The 22872-nt window shown below is 39.6% G+C and overlaps 1 protein-coding gene across 3 annotated transcripts in view; it reads left to right on the plus strand.

Moving 5' to 3' along the window:
• Positions 1-22872, plus strand: part of NRG3 (neuregulin 3) — a 601472-nt gene that overhangs the window by 230511 nt on the left and 348089 nt on the right. For all 3 annotated transcript variants that reach the window (XM_070945188.1, XM_070945189.1, XM_070945187.1), the window contains exon 2: positions 7191-7320. In XM_070945188.1, coding sequence (XP_070801289.1) covers positions 7191-7320 — 130 coding nt within the window. The remainder of the gene's footprint in view (positions 1-7190; positions 7321-22872) is intronic.

Raw genomic sequence — 22872 nt, forward strand, 5'->3', positions numbered from 1 at the left:
TCCCAGAATATGTTCCTTCATTTACTGAAAGCCTTATATACAGCTTGTCAAAATAAAGATTTCCCCAGACAGCTTTCAAAGTATCTTTAATAATATTTTAAAACCAATCCGTATTGCTAAAGCAGCAGCTAACAGCTAAATAGAAGATTACACATTAGTGCTAAAAAAAACAAAAAACAATTTTAATCATTTTAACCAAAAATAGGTTGAAAACAAAAATGGAAGTTGCTAAATGCACTTTTCTGAAAGAATCACACAAAAAGAGTTGACATTTGCAATGCCTTCTGCCAATAAATTGTGAAAGAAGGAAATATTTAAATATTTTTCAAGAACATGGTAAAAATGAACTTCCTTCAATATTCCGGATTTTGTCCTTTGTCGGTCATGATGCAGGATGAAAAAAAAAAAAGGGAGAAAGGGTACTTGTAGCCCTGAATCAGTGGTGGGTTGCCCCCGGTTCGGACCGGTTCACAAGAACCAGTAGTAAAACTGGTGGTAGGCCCCGCCCACCGCCCCGGATGTCGTCATCTGTGAGGCAAGGCGCATGTGTGAGCAAAGCAAGCGCGTGTGCGTGATCCCGTTCCGAACTGGTAGTAAAGGTAAGTAGGACCCACCCCTGCCCTGAATGTGTATTTTTCATACATTTCAGAGGTGCGAAGTACAAGTTACGTGTAAGGTGACATCCAAGCCCCACATGAACCCTATGTGAGGAAACTATAGAAGAATTTTCCAAAGACTGTAGATGAAACTAGGCAAAGTCATATTTCAGTTGAGTTTCTTCTTGTATTTCTGTATTTCTGGTTTTGGTCTTTTTGGAGAAAAATTAAAGTTCTTATAGAATTGACTGAGGTGACAATCACATACATATGTTAGGAATTTATATTTCAATTGCTTAATTATAGTGTCATTCCATTGTCCTAAAAGTGAGTGTCAGCCAGCCTGTTGTTCCTAGTAAAAGTACTTCTCTCTAAATCTATGGAGCCCAGGAGTTTTCTTTCCTAGGAAAGGAACAGAGGCAGCCCTGACCTTGAGTTGGTTTAATCAACCCAAGTGGCCACAAAGAGGTTACAGGACAACCTCAACTTACAACCATTTGTTTAGTGACCGTTCCAAGTTACAACAGCACTGGAAAAACAAATGACTTCTAAGCTCCTAGTGTGACTTTTTCATCCTTATGACCGTTGCAGCATCCCTGCAGTCACATGATCAAAATTAGGATGCTTGGCAGCTGGCACATATTTATGATGGTTGCAATCCTAAAAACGGGCCCTTTGGAAGCTTCTGGCCAGGAAAGGCCACAGGGAAGCCAGATTCGTTTTACAACCGTATGACTAACTTAACAACTGCAGTGACTCACTTCACAACGGTGACAAGAAAGGCCGTAAAAATGGGGCAAAGCTCACTTAACAACTGTCTCACTTAGCAACAGAAACCTCAGGTATGGCCATAAGTGGAGGATTACCTGAGATACAAGGACAGAGTAAAGTTGTATTGGAGAGATCAATGTGCCTTTTTGGTTCTAATGTGAAGCTTCTTCCGTTCCCTTCTATGGATTTGGGCCATTCTGAACTTCATTAAGAAATTTGCATAGAGATGGACAAATAAATACAAGAGGAAATTGTTCACATTTTGCTGATGCTAGAAATGGGATCATTTGTATTCAGCGATAAGCAGATATGTTTGCATCTCTAGTGGTAAATGTCACACACAGCTATAACATGTGAAGTGTTATTACCTAGCTATATTTTCAGACCTGGGCTTTTTTTTTTTTTCCCCTAGTGGCATTAAGCACCCTCTGTTTGTGTTAGCACAATTTCCGCCTTTAATGCTTGTTTCATATTGAAGGGAAGGACTGAGAACCAAGATTAAGATTTATGGGCTGAATAATGGAGACATATCAGTCATTTAGTCTCAGGGATCAGTTCTCATATTGTGTTTTAATATTTTAAAGTGTTAGTACAGTAGGTGTGAATCACATTTGCACCCCAAGCAGAGGAAAAAGGAATTTGAGGGCGACAATTGTAGCTTGGATTCCTGTTGATATCTGAAGTCAGTTAGAGCCAGTTTGGTCTGGTGGTTAAGGCACCAGACAGAAATGGGAGACTAGGGGTGACATTATCAGATATTGGTAATCTCCAATATCTCAGGGATTGCCACAAAGAAAAGGGGGTCAACTTATTCTCCAAAGCCCCTGAAGGCAGGACGAGAAGCCATGGATGGAAACTAACCAAGGAGAGAAGCAACCTAGAACTAAGGATTAATTTCCTGATAGTGAGGACAATCAACCAGTGGAACCAGATTGCCACCAGAAGTTGTGGCTGCTCCATCACTGGAGGCTTTTAAGAAGAGACTGGACAGTCACTTGTCTGAAATTACCTAGGGCCTCCTGCTTGAGGCTGCAGGAGGCTGGACTAGAAGACTTCCAAGGACCTATTCTATTCTATTCTATTCTATTCTATTCTATTCTATTCTATTCTATTCTATTCTATTCTATTCCATTCCATTCCATAGCGGCCAATCACCTCCTTCTCATTTTCTGCATCGAGATGGGCCCTGGAAGACTATTAGCCAGATGAGCTAATTATTGCACAAAAGAAAAGCTGAATATCAATTATTTTAAAACAAAGACTTTTGGAGGAAGAAACATGAAACATTGATAGATGTTTAGCCACCCAATGCAGCAACGTCCGTCTATAAATACCTAAAGTTTTGCTTGTCATAAGTCCTTTCTATGGAAGGGTGAGAGAAGAGGTTGCTCAGAAGATGGCATTTTTGCTCCTGTCATCCTATCTCTTTAAGCTCTCTATAAAAGCGGTTCTGAAGGAGAGAGAGAGCTGTGTGTGGAGGTTAAGCAACTAGAAGGAGGATTTTTCTCTATACTCACAGGGAGTCCTTGGAATAGCAGTGGGAAAGAGTGGAGTAGTGATGAGGAGTGAGTAATAGCTATGAAGACTGTGTGTGTGTGTGTGTGTGTGTGTGTGTGTGTGTGTGTGTGTGTGTGTGTCTAGGGACGTGGTGTTGTTGGCTCTTTTGTTTTTTGGAGCCCGCTAAATAGGGTCTAGTTAAAAGGACCCATGAGAAAGTAGTGGTAGAAGTGGGATATTCATTTTAAAAAACTGGAATATCCAAAGCAGGATGGCAACCACACAAGAAATTACTTGCTGGAAACAACATGTAATTATTACAGAGCATTTTGGAGAGTGAGTGTCTTATCATATCTTGTTTTCTGGGCTGGTTGCCAACCTTTGCCGGACTTTGTTTATTCTTGGTATGTTATAACTTTGATAAGGACCGTTGGTGTGTGTCACAATCCTTGGGAATCCGGAGCTGAGGCAGAACACATCCTGACTTCAGAAGGCAGACCTCTTACCAGACCTACTACCAGACCTAATGTACCTACACCACACAAATAGATGTGGAAAAGGTAGAAGAGAGAGAGAGAGTCCCCCTTAGAGACTACGGCTTCGGTAGAATTGAGTATCTGTCCGTCCCCCCCATGCCTATAGCTAACTCAAAGAAGACAGTCAACTGTCAATTTTTAACATGACACAGGTAGTCCTTGACTTACAACAGTTCATTTAGTGAGTGACTTAAGTTACAACGGCACTGAAAAAAGTGACTCATGACCATTTTTCACACTTACAACTGTTGCAGCATCTCCATGTGATCAAAATTCAGATGCTTGGCAACTGGCATGTACTTATGACTGTTGCAGTGTCCTGGGGTCATGTGATCCCCTTTGGCGACCTTCTGACAAACAAAGCCAATGGGGAAGCCATGCTAACAACCGTGTTACTAACTAAGCAACTGCGGTAGTCGCAAAATGGGGCATGATTCGATTAACAACTGTCAGTTGTGGTCATCAGTTGAGGATTACTTGTATTCACTCTATTGATTCATTCACATTTTCTTCCTAGGCTTCCTAGGACTATAGGAACAACACCACACACTATAAGGTTAACACTAACACATAAATACGTTTCAAGCTAAGACGTTTGCCTACCAGTTTTATGCACCACTCGGAAGATGCCACAATGGTTGGGGTTTCCTCCCCCCCACCAAGTAACTGAAGGTGTGAGTATTACTTATGAACTACCCAGTCATCCTACTTTTTGTTCCTAGTTTTATTTAGTTGATTAGCTCAAATCTGCTCTGAGGACGTTTCACAGAGAAAAGAAATGATATCTATCCATCCATCGCCAGAAGAAGCCACATTCATTGCCACTAATAGTGAAAAGCTGGTTCTATGGACTCATAAAAGAATAAAGGAAGACAGTCTCAATGTGTCTCAGGTTCATTTGTTCCTCTGTCCTTTTCCACTTTATGAAGCCCAGTTTAGAATAAGGTGCTGGCAATTTCACTTTTTTAATAAATAATTTTTATTGTACTTTAATGCTTAATCTTTTGCTGATCTCCAGTGGATGTCAAGTTGACTTCACTGCATTGTATTTGAAGGAGTTGTAGAGACTTTTGCAATCCCTGCTCATCTCACAAAATAGTGGTGCTTCCAAAATTTGGAATGATTTCTTATAGCCAGGAGCTGGGTTTCCATCCTCTCCCTTTCTCTAGCAATATCATAGAATACCTGTGGGGTCCTTGGTGCTCTCTGAGCTTGGTGTTTTTCTTGCAGACGTTTTCATTACCAAACTAGGCAACATCATCATAGTTTGATAATAAAATGTCTGCAAGAAAAACACCAAGCTCAGAGAGCACCAGCGACCCCACATTTCAACCCTGAACTGCAATATTCTCTTTTATTGGTAGAGTATATCTATAAAAAGAAAATGGTTGGAGGAAATGTAATTGAATCAAATGGGACCAATCATTGTACTGTATGTTATCTATGCGGTGGTATGAAAGATCTGCTTAAAAATTAGAATGTAATGTATCAACATTTGGCTCCGTGGTGATTGGATAAAGGATAATTAAAGGCTATCTCCACCTACAGAATAACATTGATTTAACAGAGAATGATGATCAGGCCTAGCTCTCACTGAGATGTACAACGAAACTGTTTTACTGAGGCTGTAAAAACTAGAATAAGAAAGTTCAAAGAAAATAATTTCTTTTATTTCCATCCTATTCCAATTATGAAAGTGAAAGATGAACCCAAAATTCTTGCTTTGTGTAGTGTTACACAATACCTCTGATATACTTGCAAATGTCCTAGAATCTAATTAGGGCAAACTATTTTGGACATGCTGGAATGCGTGTGAGAAACTGAGCCAGAAAGACAAGACGTAGAGGGTGCAAATAGGCTTGGGTTTTGTTGATTTTTTTTTAAATATAAATGGAAATAAAAAAGCTTGAGCATTTGACTTGGATTCTGGACTGTTAGGCCTTGATGGCAACAACTGGGTGGCTTCCTTTGTTTTCATTCCACCATTATTTTCCTTCCACACCTATGGTTCTATTTCTTTGTGGGTTACAATATTGGATTACATATGTTTTTGCTATTCAAGATGAGAATATTGTGGAGGTAAGGTAACATGATATTTATTGCTAAGCAGCAGAAAGCTGCAACATTTATGATTTGTGTGTGAGAAGTACAGGTTTATTTGGGCTACCTTAAGAAATACTTTCATCCTAATTATCTATCTATCTATCTATCTATCTATCTATCTATCTATCTATCTATCTATCTATCTATCTCCATCCATACCTACCTACCTACCTACTTACCTACCATATCTATCTATCTATCTATCTATCTATCTATCTATCTATCTATCTATCTATCTGTATTATCCTATAGCTATATATTTTTTATCCTATATATCTATATACTTTTTATCCTAATATCTATATATCTATATATCTTTTATCCAATAATATTTGTATACTATCCTAATATCTTCAAACCTAATGCATTTTTGTTGGTGAGAATGGAAGCAAGGAGAAACTCAGAATATTAATGTTTTAATGGAAATAATTACTTGCAATTTGGGGAATATGGAAGAAGTCATGATTCAGAAATGCTTGACAGAGAAAAGAAGGGTCTCTCCAACCAGGAAATAATGAAATTCATGATAGTTGTCAGCCAGATGGAAACTATAAATACAGTATAAAAGTAATAGGTGAAGATGAGATGGAATCAGTTAGAGTCTTGATGACTCATTTTAAGCATGTCTCTAAGATTTGGCATCAATCCCTACTGAATTTCAAAAGATGACATCTCTGATGCCTTAGAAATCAGCCCAGAGTTAATTATTATACAGCTGACATCCAATAAAATTCCTTCCAATAATAGGAAACCCTTGCAAGTTGTCTTATAGTTCATGATTCTAGATGGAAAATTCACATTCTGATTGACAGAGATGAAAATGAGGAAATGGTGATTTTAATAGCTCATGCATTAAAGGTGAAAGGGCCAGTCTGGTCCCCAGCATCTTATTCAATGTGAAACTTCAGAGAGATTCAAACTGATGAGAGTAGAGATGCAAGCTTCTCATGTTTCACTTCCCCATCATTCTTTCAGAACCAGTGACTGATGTTAACCTAACCATCTCTCTGTTTCTTAAGTACATAATGAGAACAATAATCAGTGAGAACAATTAACCAGTGGAACGGCTTGCCTTCGAAAGGTATGGGTGCTCCATCACTGGAGGTTCTTAAGAAGAGCCTTGATAGCCATTTGTCTGGGTCTCTTGCTTAAGCTAGGGGTTGGACTAGAAGACCTCCAATGTCCCTTCCAACTCTATTGTTCTATGTTCTACAATGCTTCAAGAAACATCATAGAACCAATACTAGGAACTATGATAAGAGAAAATTAGAATCTCCTATTTCTTTCCATAGATCTGAGGGTATATCCCTAATAGCAATACAACTCATGCCAAACCAATCTTATTTCATTCTCTAACATAGTGACTAAATTAGTAGACCAGCGAAATACAGTGGACATAATATTCTTAGACTTCAGGAAGGCATTTGACAAAGTAGACCACAGCCTACTTCTTGGTAAGCTAGAAAAAAAGTAGGATAGATAGCTTCACCACCAGATGGATTTGCAACTGGCTGGCATCTCCAAATACAGAAATTATTTTGAAGTCTAGAGTGACAAATGGTGTAATTTCCATCTCTGCTCAACCCTCCTAGCTGAGTCTTTTTAAAGTAAAAGTTGATGGTCTGTGGGAATAATATCTATTATATTAAAATGTGTTTTTCCTCCATTCTGTTTTTTCCTTCTCTAGATACAACAACCTATTCCATTGAACAATCTGAGCACTTTAAGCCATGCAAGGATAAGGATCTTGCATACTGTCTTCATGATGGCGAATGCTTTGTCATTGAAACCCTAACAGGATCTCACAAGCACTGCAGGTAAGACATTTTTTTTATTTATATAAAAGGTTGATCATTGTTGTGTTTTTTAAATCATGGCAACATTCAGATGCACACCCATGCCCAGATTAAAACAAGCACAATAAATATACCTGGTTTAAAATATTACTTTTAAAAAAACAGCAAGAAGGAAATTGGATTAGATTTCATGTCTAAAGCTCGTGACAATTGGTCGGTAAAGATTACTGATGGTACCTGTGAACACCCCCTATCAATGAATAATGAGGATGGGAATGGTGATTCTCATTAAACTGATTTCCCCCAAACTCAAGATAATTTGTTATTGGAAAATAGAAGCTGATTAGAAGGTACGCATTAGAGGTGGAAGTTGTTTTCAGTATTTTATTACTAGGTGATTTTTTTTTTTTACTTCCCTTTATATGTGGAGGTGGAAAAAAAAGAATATTGATAAAGGGCCCTCAGATGTTCAATAAAAGTTTGCCAAACTACTGCGTAATTGAATTAATGTTTGAGAACATCATTGCATTTAGGATTGAGGGACTTATGGGTCGGGACCATCGGTGGTGCATGCTGTCCTGTAGAAGGAAGGTTTGCATGCAAGAATGCTGACCAAGGATATAACATCTAATTAACATTTCGTATTACCAAATGGGGGTTTCCTATGCCAAAGGGATGCTTATTATTTTATCATTTGGGGAGAATTTGGATTCAGAAAAATCACAAGTTTTAGTCTGTGAGTTATTAGATGTTCAGGGGTTGTTATACAAAATGCTTTGTTTATTGTTACAGCAACTTTCACATATGTATAAGTTTTATTCATAAATGGGTTTATGCTTAAATTTCTGAATGTAACCGAAATACAGTAAATCTAGAATGAAAAGAATAGTCACATCAGCTTCTTCAGATTACTGGCTCCATCCAATCTCAGTAATATTTATTTTTCTGCCCATGTTATATTTTATTAGATTTCTTTTCTCATCTGAAAGTTGGCAAAGTTATGCCCAGTTAGGATTTTTTTTTTTGAGTTCTTCCTTTGAAGTGATTGCGTTCTGCCGTTATTTAATAGTATTCAACTATAATGCCCAGGCCTGTTTTTTAATGCATGGATTCTATAGTTGTGAGCCTTTACAAGGCTCTCAATTTATGATTTTGAATTTGGTGACTAATTTCACAGCAGCCTCCCAGGAACCTCAGAAGTAAGTAACTCAAAAGGGACGAATGTCCTTTGGGCTGTTGACTAAATGACCTCAAAAATGGCTTGCTTTAAGTCCGAATTAAGCCCAGTGCCCAGATTCATCTTGGCCTATACCAGTCGAGTGATTTGGCAATAAATCTTCAATAACCTCTTTGGAAATTCCCTACCTGAGGCTGTTTGGTTTGGTTGCTTCAGCGGGCAATGAGCTAGATCTCAGTTGCCGTATTTATCACTGTGTTTGCACTGAATTGCTTTCATCCTCTTGCATAAAAGGGAAAATGAATCTGTCTAAATTTGGATGCTAAAAGTCAAAGATAGACAGATGACATGCTGTTGATTGGCTCTGTCCCTGAAACAAACGTAGTATGGCTATTAATAGCCATTGCAGAGTGTGGCCCTAATTTTATTCATTTGTTTATCAATTTGTTTGTTTATTAAATTTCTCCCATGCCCATCTCACTTAAGGGACTCTGAGTGATTGGTAATAGATACTTGCTTAGGGTATTTGAATCAGGGGTGGGTTCTAAAAATTTTTTACTACCGGTTCTGTGGGCATGGCTTATTTTGTGGGCGTGGCTTGATGGTCATGTGACAATTATTTAGGATTTAGCAGAGGTACTGGTCTACCAGGCTTTTAACTGCTTGCAGAGCTGTACCGGTCTACTCATTTGTTCTTGGAGGCACCAGTCTACCCATTTATTTTCTGAGCGCTCTGGTCTACCACCACAATGCCTTTTAACACTGATCAGCTGTAGGGTAGCCCTTTGAAGCCCCGTGGCAAGAGTTTAAACAGTTTTTTTCCTTCTAGCCGATCAGCTGGGACTCGGGAGGCAGCGAATAGATTGGGGGCAGGGCCAAATAAAAGGTAAGAATAACAGGGGGGGCAGTTCCCGAACAAAGAGAACCGGCTCGGTGATGTCATATCATCACTGCACCGGCTTGGCCGAACCGGGCCAAACTGGGAGGAACTCACCACTGATTTGAATGATTGATTTACTCATTCTGCCTAAGTCAAGTTTTCTCAAACTATATTCCTTTCTCTTCAATTGGCCTGTATCTGTTAGATCAGTGCATTCTCAGCTTTGTGAACTTTAAGAGGTGTAGACTTCAAACTCCCAGTCTACACCTCTTAAAAGTTAACAAGACTAAGAATACTGCCAACTCTGAAGCGAAACTGGCTGAAGCCATCTTGTGCTACCTCATAGTTGCCACGAAGCCAGAAAGGGGGAAGGGAGGGAGGGAAGTAGATAGCCAGGCTCCAGTCAAAACAAAACGCTTTCTTGTGGGAACCAAGGTCATTGAAACAGGTGGCCATTGAAAGTGGAGAAGAGCCTGCCTTCCATCTTTATTGGACAATGTGACCGGTGACACCTGGGAGGGGGGAGTTTGATTCTTTTAATTAGGTGAAAACTGTCAGAGTTGGTTTTCATTGGCTGTGCCAATATGATGTATCCAATAAACATATCCTTTGAGGAATCTACCTGCCTAGGAGTTATGCTTTCAATAGGTGCATTACTCGGAATTCTGACAAATACACTGTGTTAGGCGATGTGAATTTTTCTTAATTTATGGCCCAACTTCCTATGACAAGTCATTTCAAAACACACTTCTGAATTCTAGAGCGGTGTTTAAATATTTGGAGTAAAACAGGGCTTCTGAGCCGACAAACACTCCCCGTTTACATTCAGTAGCACTCCAAAAATATTTGCCAGTCCTCAAATCCATCAATCTTAGAATAGTCACTGTCTGCGTACTGAGTTGCTTTTCTTTTTCCTTTCAATCACATACGCTTCACGGATCACTCACTGCTTCCCCTATTTACTTTTTCTTCTTATGACACCCTTATTAAAGTAATTACTCTCAATCAACCCAGTTTGTAGATTTATGACAATAACTTGCTGAAGCTATCTTAAAACTTTCTAGATGAATAGGGAAATTCTTCTGCTAGCAATCAGGTGGCTGTTTCTGAGCAATGGTGTGTGTGTGAGAGTATTTTTTTTTTTTTAATTTGATTTATATACCGCCCTTCTCTGGAGACTCAGGGCGGCTTACAATGCGTTAAGCAACAGCCTTCATCCTTTTGTATATTTATACAAAGTCAGCTTATTGCCCCCACAAACTGGGTCCTCATTTCATCTACCTTAGAAAGAATGGAAGGCTGAGTCAACCTTGAGCCTTGGAGAGATTCGAACCAGCAGTAATTGCAGGCAGCTGTGTTAATAACAGGGTGCTTAGACCACTGTACTATCAAGGCTCTGTACTATCAAGGCTCTTTTGTGTGGTAAAACAAACAAAAGAGAAAGCAATCCCCGTAGTGGTAGAATTCCTTTGTGTGTAGGTATAATTGAAGTCTGTCAATCAATTTCTAAGGCCAGGGATCTTAGGGAACAGGACCCCCAGAATGGACCATACAAAGGAGATGAATTGGAATGCCAGTAGAGTTTTTTTTTATCAGCAAGGTCTCATTCTGATCTAAAAAGCTAAATGACCAAACTGATTTCAGCTGAATTGATCTCTCTGGTTGTTTTATTGGGGGGTGGGGGTGGCGGCGGCACAATGGCTCAGCGGTTAAAGAAGCTGACAGCCTGGGTTTGAGACCTGAGTCTGCACAATGGAGTGGGGTCCCATTATTTGTCCCAGCTCCTACCCACCGAGCAGTTCAAAAGCATGCAAATGTGAGTAGATAGATAGGTACCACTTTGGTGGGAAAGTAACAGCGTTCCATGCCCCTCAGTGTATAGTCATGCTAGTCATGTGACCACAGAAATGTCTTCAGACAATGCTGGCTTCCCCGGTTAAGAAACAGAGATGAGCACTTCTCCCTAGAGTCGGGCGCAACTGGACAGGGGAAACCTTTACCTTTAGTTGATTTATGTCAAAAAGAATTTTAGTTGTTAGGATTTGAATCCCAAAATGCTTGGAATATTTGTAGGTCAGTATAGATGTACAAAGTAGGATAGACTCTCAGAAGGTCAACTAACTGAAAATCATGGCCTCCTTCCACCGGACAAGGTGGACTGAGAAGGAAGCAGACAGATTTCCTTGAGTCTGTGAATTTATAGAGGATCAACAGATTGGGGAAAATTTGATGGAGCCCATCAAAAGAAGGATTTCAGAAATGATACAGCACTTGGAATAATGAATATGAAGGGCATTTTAGGATGTGCTTTAAAACTGTAGAGATGAATGGCCTTCAAAGAGTATTTTGCCTCCAAAGGATCTCAGTTTCTGCCGACATTTCTCTTAAGGACAGTTGTGGGAGTCAGGTTGATGGCCCAGCTGAGAGTGATACACACTAAGATTGTAACAAGCTTTTCTTGCTAGATTCATTCCAAGGTGATTTGCTCAAATCCACCTTTAAATTGAATTTTCAGTATAAAAGCAATTGAATCCAGAAGTTTCTACCCTTCCAAGCCCAACTGGAATTGATGTCTGGGATCCAGTTCAGTGTTTCTGAATTGAATTGGCAATGAGAAGGACTTTTGTGGAAGCTTGTTACTGGATCAAATTGATGGTTCAAATAGACAAGAATTCAACCTGACCAAACTCATCAAATGGATGAATGTGAATCTCAGGTAATTTTCAAACCCATAATTATCGGACACGTTGAGATCTCAGATGCAGAGGGAGGTGTCCTCAGAGATAGGATTGGCAGGATCTGGAATAGATCTTCAGTGGATATACAGTTGACAGGAATTTCAAGAGAAGTCTTTTTTTTTTTTTTACCACTGGAGACACTCCTGTCAACCCTCGAAGACCATTCATGGGTCAGACCACCTGGTTTGCAACTGAATATTCAGAAGTTTAGGCGGAGATTTCTAGCAGGTTTCACCTAGCTTAAATAGGTCATGAAACATTATGGTGTTCTGAACACCTGAATAAAGCTAGTATGTCAGAGACAAGGGAATATTTGTGATAGAAACTTGCAATTAAAAAGATCTGTGAATAATAAACATAACTTATGCCATAATTATATATTTGGGTGAAGAAATACCGGTAGTTCTAGACTTACAACAGTTCATTTAGTGACAGTTCAAAGTTACAACAGCATTGAAAAAAGTGACTTACGACATTTTTCACAGTTACAACCATTGTAGCATCCCCCTGGTCACGTGATCAAAGTTTGGACGCTTGGCAACTGGCTCATATTTATGACGGTTGCCGAGTCCTAGGGATGATGTTGTCAGACCTGGAAGCCATCTTTCTACCTTTGTGCCTTCAGACTTCAGGCCTGCCACAAATCCTACTGTGGGGAATTGGGAGGGGGGATTGTACGGAGTGAAGAAGATACATAGTCAAAATAAAATTATTTATAGAAAATCAAGGCCATGGATGGGGCCCTGCGGCTGTGGTGAGAAGGAGGAGGAGGTATCTTTTGTTCCGGAGGGTACCTGATTGGATGTGTGGTGGACATGTGGATGAGGGGTAAGGCCTTGAACTTTCTTTTGGGTGTGGAAAACCCAGAAGCTCTCAGATTTGGGTTTTCACAGATGTGCCAATATGACATCCCTAATAAAAGTTAGCTTTGAGGAGATTCAATCCTTGGAGTTTGATTCCATTGTGGGGGAGGGGGGTGTTACTTGGAACCCTGACACATGTGATCTCCTTTTGTGACCTTGTGACAAGCAAACTCAATGGAAAGCCAGATTTGCTTAACAATCGTGTTACTCACTTAACAACTGCAGTGGTCCACTTAACAAATGAAGGCAAGAAAGGTTGTAAAATAGAGAGAAATTCACTTAACAACTTCTTGCTTAACAACAGAAATTTTGAGCTCAATTGTGGTCGTACATTGATCTGTGCTACCCATACAGATCTGACAGGAGTTTAAAGAAAGGATAATAAAATTATCCTTATTATAGAATACCAACCATTTTTTCCAATGCAAATAAATGATTGTAAGAGGAGTCTCTAATGGAATTTTAAATGTTTTTAAAGCTATACAGGTATTTTAAAAGTTGATGTCTAGTAGTTTTCAGCTTCTTTGAAAAGAGGAGTAAATTCACACAGATCCTTTCAACCGTTTTCATCAAAGAGAGAAATGCAGGTAGGTGGTGCTGTATGGGTAGGAAATGATTAAATAAAAATGAATAATGTTATTGTGTATTTGGTCAGTAAATATGATCTATTAGCAAGTACTTGACACAGCTTATATTATTAATAAAAGTATGGATTCTATTGACTAACTGCCAGCAAGGATAAATATCAACTATGAATTGCCTTTTATTTGCTGTATTTTCAAGGCTTTTACCCTTCAGTTTCCCCTCAAACTTCTAGTCTGTTCACATGGGGATTTTTTAAATGGTGGACATAGTTAAATATTGGTTATCAGTTGGCGCAAACATAATTCTATTGTTGCTAACATAGTCCTGGATTAGGTTCTTGCAACTATGGTTAGTGCTGCACCATAGTGAAGTTGAGTTGTATTTAATTAAAAAATATGGCAAGAAGTTCATAGAATCATAAAGCTGGAAGGGACTTGGAGGTCTTCTCGTCTTTACCCTGACCAAGGCAGGAATCCTTATAGCACATGGTGCTATAAGCACATTGAACCAATGGCTGTCCAATCTTTTCTTTATTAGGGAAGATATTACAGATTACAGATTCACAGAGTTGGAAGGGACCTTGTAGGTCATCTAGTCTGACCCCCTGCCCAAACAGGAGACCCGACACCATTTCTGACCAATGGCAGTCCAATCTCTTCTTGAAAGTCTCAAGTGATGAAGCTCCCACAACTTCTGAAGGCAACTTCTGTTCCATTGGTTGATTGTTCTCACTGTCAGGAAATTTCTCCTCCTTTCCAGGTTTCCGTCCATTATTCCTTGTCTGGCCTTCAGGTGCTTTGGAAAATAGCTTGATCCCCTCCTCCTCTCTGTGGCAGCCCCTCAAATATTGGAAGACTGCTATCATGTCTCCCCTGGTCTTTCTCGTCACTAGACTAGCCATGCCCAGTTCCTGTAACTATTCTTCATATGTTTTAGTCTCCAGTCCCCTCATCATCCTGGTTGCTCTTTTTTGCACTTTTTCTAGAGTCTCCACATCTTTTTCTTTTTAAAAAAAATTGATTTATATGCCGCCCTTCTCCGGAGACTCAGGGCGGCTTACAGTGCGTTAAGCAATAGCCTTCATACTTTTGTATATTTATACAAAGTCGGCTTATTGCTCCCACAAACTGGGTCCTCAATTTACCTACCTTTTATAGTGTGGTGACCAAAACTGGATGCAGTACTCTAGGTGTGGTCTTACTAGGGCTTTATAGAGTGGTATTAGTACCTCACTTGATTTTGATTGTATCCTCTGTTAATGCAATTTAGGATTGTGTTGGCTTTTTAGCTACCGCTGCACACTGTTAGCTCATATTTAGCTGATTGTCCACTAAGACTCCAAGATTCCTTTCACAGTCACTGCTATTAAGCCTGGTTTCCCCCAGTTTATATATGTGTTTTTGGTTTTTCTTACCTAAGTATAAGACTTTACTTTTCTCTGAATTGAATTTCATTTTGTTAGATAGGGCCCAGTGTTCAAGTCTGTCAAGACCCATCTGGATCTTCAGCTTATCTTCTAGGCTGTTAGCTATTCCTGCCACCTTAGTATCATCTGCAAATTTGGAGAGTTCCCCTTCTATTCCCTCATCTAAGTCGTTTATGAAGATATTGAAGAGTCCTGGGCCTAAGACAGAACCTTGTGGCACCCCACTGCTTACTTCCCTCCATATGACCATGGAAGTTATGGAAGATGAGCTAATCAAGGCCCTGCACTTATAAAATGCTAAGCTATGTTAACCAGGGTTTATAGTTTAATAAGCAAAGATCTGAATGAGAAGTTCACATGGACATATAGACTTCCCAAAGCCACCAAACTCTCTAAACTGTAAGAAATTTTACTCTTATCTCATTCAAGGCCAAGATAGTGGTTGAGTATAATCAAACAAATCAAATTTTTTTAAGCCAACACCAAACTCTGGGGTATTCAGCCAATTAATCTTTCTGGCTTATTTAGGCTCTTTAAACCAACATCATAGATTCATATGTCATGAATTGTGGCCCATGTGAACTAGCACATTGCCTGTTAACTACTTGAAACCTATGCATGATTTCCAAAGCAAATATTTTTTAAAGGTCTGAAATGGAAAACAATGCAAGTGTCAAGAATCAGCAAAAAAATAAAAGGGTTTAATAGAGATTTTACTGGAAGAGATTTGGCTGTTAGTTTGTGTTTATGTCAAAGGTAGGAACTAACGATGCACAGAACAATTGCGCCAATATAGCTAATATGAAGTTAAGTGAGATCTGAAATAACTTCAAGTGACATATTTTAAGAACCGTTCTCATTTAACACCTTGAGACAAGCTGAAATATCTCAGATAGCAGGCTTAACATTCCACTATTAGCTGCTGCTTTGCACTATTATTTGTATTATGTCAGACAAGCGTGCAGCACCGGCTGAAAGATGTGGTTGTTACAAGAATTATCTCAGGAAAGGAGAAGAGTTGTGTTAAGCAAACCTTCAAGAATGCTGACTTGGACTAAAGAAGCTTCATACTGTCCACCCATATTTATTTATGCTGATTTTTTTTAAAAGCAGAACTCTACTATGGGCTGCGATGAGTTGTTTAGTTCTATAAAACTGATTGTTCTACTTGATTACCCCCCCTAAATTGCCATTTGGGTTCTTTGAAAAATCACTGAATCTTCCTAAGAAAACAAAATAGCCCAAATTACAATGAAGATTCTCAGTTGTTGTCTGGAAGTTGAGGCAACTGGACTTCTTTTCTTTTTTATGACCCACCTGAGAGAAGGATTTAGGAGCAACTACTCTTAATGACTCTCTGCCCAGTCACCTAAGGAGCAGATTAGGTGAGAAATGAAATTACCTGGAGAACATGTATGAGATCCCCCTAACCAGACTGAAGAAGTTCATGGAGATTCTCAGCCATCCAGGTCCTGGTTGTCCCAAAGGTGCTTTTCCAAGAGGCAACTGGACTTTCTGGATTTTTCTCTGAAGCAAAAGGTCTTCAAAGAAAGTCCAATTGCCTCTTGGAAAAGCACCTTCGGGACAGCCTGAAGAAGCTACTTGGATAAGCAGTAAAATGTTTAAAGCTAAAAAAATCCATTTGCCATGACTCAACTTCCTGAAAACAGCCCAAACACATTTTTGTGTTTGTGTTCCTTGTGATCTTGTAGCTTGATTTTCTCCAGCTCCTTTTGCCGTGGCTCCTGTTTGCGTGTTTGCTGAAGTTTATATCGGCAATGAGCATCTTATCTTGCTGGCCGAGTCGAGTGGATGGAACCATCTTTATATCCATGAAAGTGGGGAAGTCACATCGTCACATGAGGACAAAATCAATCTGGCTGTTGTGGTTGCTGCCGGCATATGTAGCTTGGCTGACATAGGTTTATGTTGGTGATGACGATGAGGTCATTGGTTTTGGAAAATTCCTGGACTTGGTATCCACCATCATTTCATGAACTATACCCATTATTACTATGACAATTGTAGCCCTCCAGGACATGTCTGTCATGACTGTTTTTAGGTTGCTGCAGAAAAGAAGCAAGTCTTGTTGGGGACATGTAACTACACAATCTTGTAGTTTCATTCAAAGTTGTTCTTTCTCATCTTTGTCACATCCAGTTATGGGATCATAAGCCAAAAATGGATAATCAATAGGCAGCAGGATCAATGATAGTTAATATGAGGTAGTTATGGTGTGCTGGACCTTGGTAACATGGCAGATCAGCACCTACTACGATAACCACAGCGTTGTGGTTGGACACACCATGGTAGATTAGTTCATATCCTTCATCCCTATCACAACATTTCCAATCTTCCAACACGTGTGCATGTGATATCCACCCTGCAGTAGCATTTTGGCAAGCTCACACAGCTGTGTCCAGTCAAAGTGACAATGTTCAGTATGGCGGTGCATAATTGAGATGCTTTTTTCTTTGGCTGCTTCCACCCGTGCCATTAGTTGCAATAAAAAATTATCGATTGCAGGAGGGCATTTGCCAGTGGTACCAACAAGGAAGAGTAGATCTCGCTGTGAATCACTTCCATATTGTTGCCAAGAAAACATTTTTATTTATTTATTTTAGAATTCTTTATTGGTCAAGTGTGATTGGACACACAAAGAATTTGTCTCTGGTGCAAAAGCTCTCAGTGTACATACAAGCAATGAGGGATAAATAGTGATCATAATCATAAAATACAATCATCATAAATCATAAGATACAGTGATAGTCATAGGATACTAAACAAGCAAACAACATAAATTGTAATAGGACACTAAATAAAGGCAATCAACATAAATCATGAGATGTGCTGTTATCTTCCCACCAAAGGTGGTCCCTATTTTTCTACTTGCATTTTTTACATGCTTTCGAACTGCTAGGTTGGCAGAAGCTGGGACAAGTAACGGGAGCTCATTCCATTACGCGGCACTAGGGATTCGAACCGCTGAACTGCCGACCTTCTGATAAACAAGCTCAACATCTTAACCACTGAGCCACCACGTCCCTAAGATATGGAAATAAATGTTATAATTACATTCCAAATATGTATCAGAAAGCACACAAATGGGACATGCCAGATGTTCAGATATAAAGCCAAATATTGGCCAAATGTTTAATGTATATGCAAATATTCTGAGGAATTTGGAGATTAATCTGGATAAATATTCTGAATAGTGCACATTTAACTGTTTTAAAGGAGGATCTGCTCCATGTAATTATTCCTTTTACAGAAACAATTAAACCATGTTCTCCCTCCCTCTATTTAAGCAAGACCAAAGAATGAAATCAAAACAGTGCTTGGCTTCTTTGCAAGTTCAACAAGCAACTTAAACTTGCATTTGTAAGTCAAGAGGAAATATTAGCAGCAGATAGAACAAAGTGATTTAAATCTTCATTCGGTTTCCCAAGCATTCTGCTTAAGCTGCTTAACTTTGATTAGGAAATTAGATTCAAAAGGGTAATAATATATAGTAGCTTTGCCTTTGTTTTTCCAACTCTTTCTATATGCTTGAAAAAGGAGATGAAAAGTTGTATAATCAGTTCCGATTTAATTTTCTGAATAATGTTCCCAAGGTCTAGAGATTTACCTTTTAAAACAACATACAATATTCAGTTTCATAAACTAAAAAAGAAAAATTTCCTTTGAATATTGACGAACATGTTCTGCATATCTTAAATGTCATTTGTTGTTTATATTTGCAGCTATTCTCACCTGCATATAAATAGTATAATATTATAAATCTTATTATACATTGAGATGGAAATGATGATGAGGTTCAGAAGGACTCTGCTTCAAATATTAAGACAAGACAGGCCATCAGAGGGCAACCAATTAGATTTGGTGGGGAATAAAATGCGTGTCAAGTATAAATGAACATGGGAATATATTTGCATACAATGTTTTTATTTTCATTGTTGAGGTGTAAAAATATACTTATATAAGGAAAACAATAGAATTTTCCTTGATGCTTCTGCACAGATTAGCATTTCAAAGACAAAGCTCAGTACCATTAATTTCTCAAGATTTCTATTCCGGTTAATTTCTCTTCTACTCCACAGGTAGATATTTCTGACTGTTACTGATGAGAAATTCATTCCCTTGGAATTTTTATCCAACGTTATGCTGAATTGTACTTTGGAGAAGTTATAGCAGAGTCAGCACTGCAGGAGAGCTGAAATATATACTTCGCTGTGCAGCTCTCAGCCAACACACAAGTCATGCATTTTGAAAGGTATATCTTCAAGGGGAAATAAAAACTCCCCGTTGGCCTTCCATGAGAGCCTTAAAATCTGACTCTACCAAGTGGGACACTCCATGATCAGTGGATTAATAGAATAGTCTACCTCTGCCCCACTATCTATTGCTCCGTCCTTAGCTATCTTTGTTAATTCTAATGGAAATATTTATGGTTTTATTTTTTAATATTTTATATTCCCATTTCTAGCTTGTTGCAAGTTGCCTAATGTTGCTTGAGGGAATGATGGGCAGCATATATATTTAATAAATAAAATAAAAGTGTAGGGAACAACACAATGCCTTATAGAAGATGGCTGAGAGACATATATTAGGAAGTACTCATTATATTTGTTCATTTTTTGGTATAAGCAGAGAATGAGGTTGGAGAGCTTAATATCAACCCGTTCAAAACTCCTTTCTGTTTCTTATATCCTAGCATAGGCTCATAGGGCTGGAAGGGACCTCAGAAGTCTCCTAATCAAACCTCCTGGCCAGGGAAGAAGTTCTTATACCATGCCAGACAAATGGCCCTCTAATCTTTTCTTGAAAGCCTCCCATGATGGAGCACCCACAACTCCAGCAGGCAAGCTATTCCAATGATTAATTGTTCTCACTGTCAAAAAAAAAAATAAAAAAAATATTCTTCTAGATTAGATCTCTCTTTAATGATCTCCCAGCCATTACTTCTTGTCCTTCCCTCATCTGCTTTGAAGGATAAGCTAGCCCCCATCTCCTCTGGGACAGCCTCCCAAGTACTGGAAGATTGCAATCATATCACCCCTAGTTCTTCTCTGCATTAGACTTGACATACTTAGTTCCCTTATATAGTTTAACCTCCAGAACTCCTGTCATCTTTACTGCTCTTCTCTGAACTCTTTCTAGAATCTCAACATCTTTTTTGTATTGTGGCAACCAGAACTGAATGCAGTATTCCAAGTGTGGCCTCAATAGTGCAGTATAAAGTGGTACCATCAGTATAAAATTTATAAAGCAGGGATGGCGAACCTTTTTGGCACTGAGTGCTGAAAAGGGAGCACCCAGACGCTTCCCACTTCTGTGTGGCACTCTCCCCTCCATGCTAGCGGCCGCCACTTCCCCCTTCTCTCTCTCTCCATTCCCGCTGCTGGGTGATCCCATGCGAAGAAGGGAACAGCAGCGTTAGCACACAGAAATGGCAGCAGGCAGGAACGCTGCCCCCTCCTCCCTCTCTGTTCCCGCTGCTGGGCGATCCCGTGTGAAGAAGGGACCTAGCAGAGAGGGGAGAGGGTAAGGTGGCTTCTTCTGGGACGAGGGGACCCAGAAGGCATCTGGGTCTGGCTCACCCTCCCCAGGCCCCTGTCCATTTCCCCCGACAGCCGGACAAAGCTAGACAAAAAGCCAGCCCTCGCCAGTGCCGAGCTTCACTGACAGCGGGCTTGGAAAGGGCAATGTGAGCTGCACTGCTGCCTGAGTCAAGCTGAGAGAGTGCCAGTGAGCCAGTGGTGCTTCCCTCCAGCCTTTGCCCAAAGCCCCGCCCCGCCCCAGGAGGCTGAGGTTGGAATTCCTGTCCCCCTCCGACCCACGCATACCTTGGCAACGGGACGGTTTCTCTCCACCCCCTTTTCCCGTTTTGTCTGCCAGATCGGCATAGGGGGACGAACTAGCTTTGCTGCCCATGGCAGCTAGGAATCTCAAAGCCGAGAATGAATGTTTGCGTTGTAGCCAGCCTGGGTGCTAGATCGGCTCCCTGAAAACTCCATCTCTCAAGGAGCCCGGCCAAACTTTTGCGCCTCACTCTCTGAGGCGGAGGGTGAGGTGGAGCTAATGGGTGTCCAAGCTAAGTGCCTGAAATATCCCAGCTGGCCAGCGAGGAGGCGGGACATCCCAACACCAGCAGCTCTGCAGGAAAAGAAACGGGGGCTTTTTGCCGAGCCGATGCAGGGTCACATTGTGCTTCAGGAGGAGGACAGGATCCCATCTCCCCCATTGTGAAGTACGCAAGTGAAAAAGTTCACTCAATCAATTCAAACTTTGCAAGATCTTTTTCTTTCTCCAGAAATTGGAATTGATTGAGTGAAACGAGATGGAAAAATGCGATTGGAGCTGGGCTGGGGCAACTGCACGTGTGCCCACAGAGAGGGCTCTGTGTGCCATGTCTGGCATGTGTGCCATAGGTTCGCCATCATGACCCTGTACCATTTCAGACAAATGGTTGTCCAATCTCTTCTTAAAAACTTCCAGTAATCACAACTTCTGGAGGCAAGTTGTTCCACTGGTTAATTGTTCTCATTGTCAGGATATTTCTCCTTGAAGGTTGCTTCTCACCTTGATAACTTTCCATCCATAGTTTCTTCTCCTGCCTTCGGGTGCTTTGGAGAATAGCTTGACTCCCTCTTCTTTGTGGCAACCCCTGAGATATTGGAATATTGCTATGATGTCTCCCCTAGTCCTTCTTTTCATCAACCTAGACATAACCCAGTTCCTGCAACCGTTCTTCATATGCTTTATCCTCCAGTCCCCTAATCCTCTTTGTTGCTCTTCTCTGCGCTCTTTCTAGAGTCTCAACTTCAATTTCCTTGCTCTTTCCTTTCCTCTCCATCTCCTTCTTTCATGTCTTTTGTGATTCAATGCTCATTCATTTTCTCTGTATATTCAAATCACTTCCAAACATTTTCCTGCTGCTCACTTCTTTTTATACTCAATCCACTTTCATTTAACGTCCTGTGAGTCTTGATATCTTTTGACTTTATTTATTTATTATTTATTTATTTATTATTTATTTATTTATTTTTGCGATTTATATGCCGCCATTCTCCCGAAGGACTCAGGGTGACTTACAACAACAATCAATAATACAAATCACAAAATAGTAAAACAAGTTAAAAACCCCTTAAAACCATATTTAAAATTATTACAGTTTGTGCAACCCCTAGCAGATCAAGTTATTTGTGACTTTGCCACACAATTCTTAAGTGCCCATTCCCACTGCGTTCAATGTGCTTTGAATTTTCCCCTTATGTGTCCAACTCAGTCGAAAGTGGGCCAAAGCACTGACTTATGCATTCAAGGGTTGAAATGAAATTTGTATAAAATGTTCAAAAATGTACATAGGAAAATACACATAATCTTACATGCGATTACTTGTGCGTCATAATTTTATTATTTTCATTTGTTATTATTTTATTTTTAAAAAAGCTAAGATATTGGAAGCAACTTGAATTTATCAGATTCTCTTTATTTTTACTTAAAATACCTACTTTACCCCTTGAACTGAACATGAGAAATATTTGTCAAATAGAATATAGAAAATGTATTATTCACAGTTCAATATTCTGTTGTCTCACATCTTCTTACAGCTCTCTCTTGTGAGATGAAAATTCATATCCCAAATTTTAGTAATCAGATTTATTTTCTTTTTTTAAGTCCTATTAGCATATTTTCTCCATCTTTAGGGAGAGATTTTAGACTTGCTAGGGAGAAATAACCAAATTATTGTGTGTTTATGAAATGTGATCTTTCCGGGCAGTGTGGAATTATTTCAATCCGTTTGTGGTATAGTTTCTGTCCCAATCCAGCTTTATAAGGCACCTGCTTTAGTCTAAAAGAGAAGTTTCAATCTATATATGGTATAATTTGGATTCTGCCTG

This window comes from Pituophis catenifer, unplaced genomic scaffold, assembly GCF_029215685.1.
Source record: "Pituophis catenifer annectens isolate HBS135680 unplaced genomic scaffold, rPitCat1.0.hap2 SCAF_6, whole genome shotgun sequence".
Taxonomy (NCBI): domain Eukaryota; kingdom Metazoa; phylum Chordata; class Lepidosauria; order Squamata; family Colubridae; genus Pituophis; species Pituophis catenifer.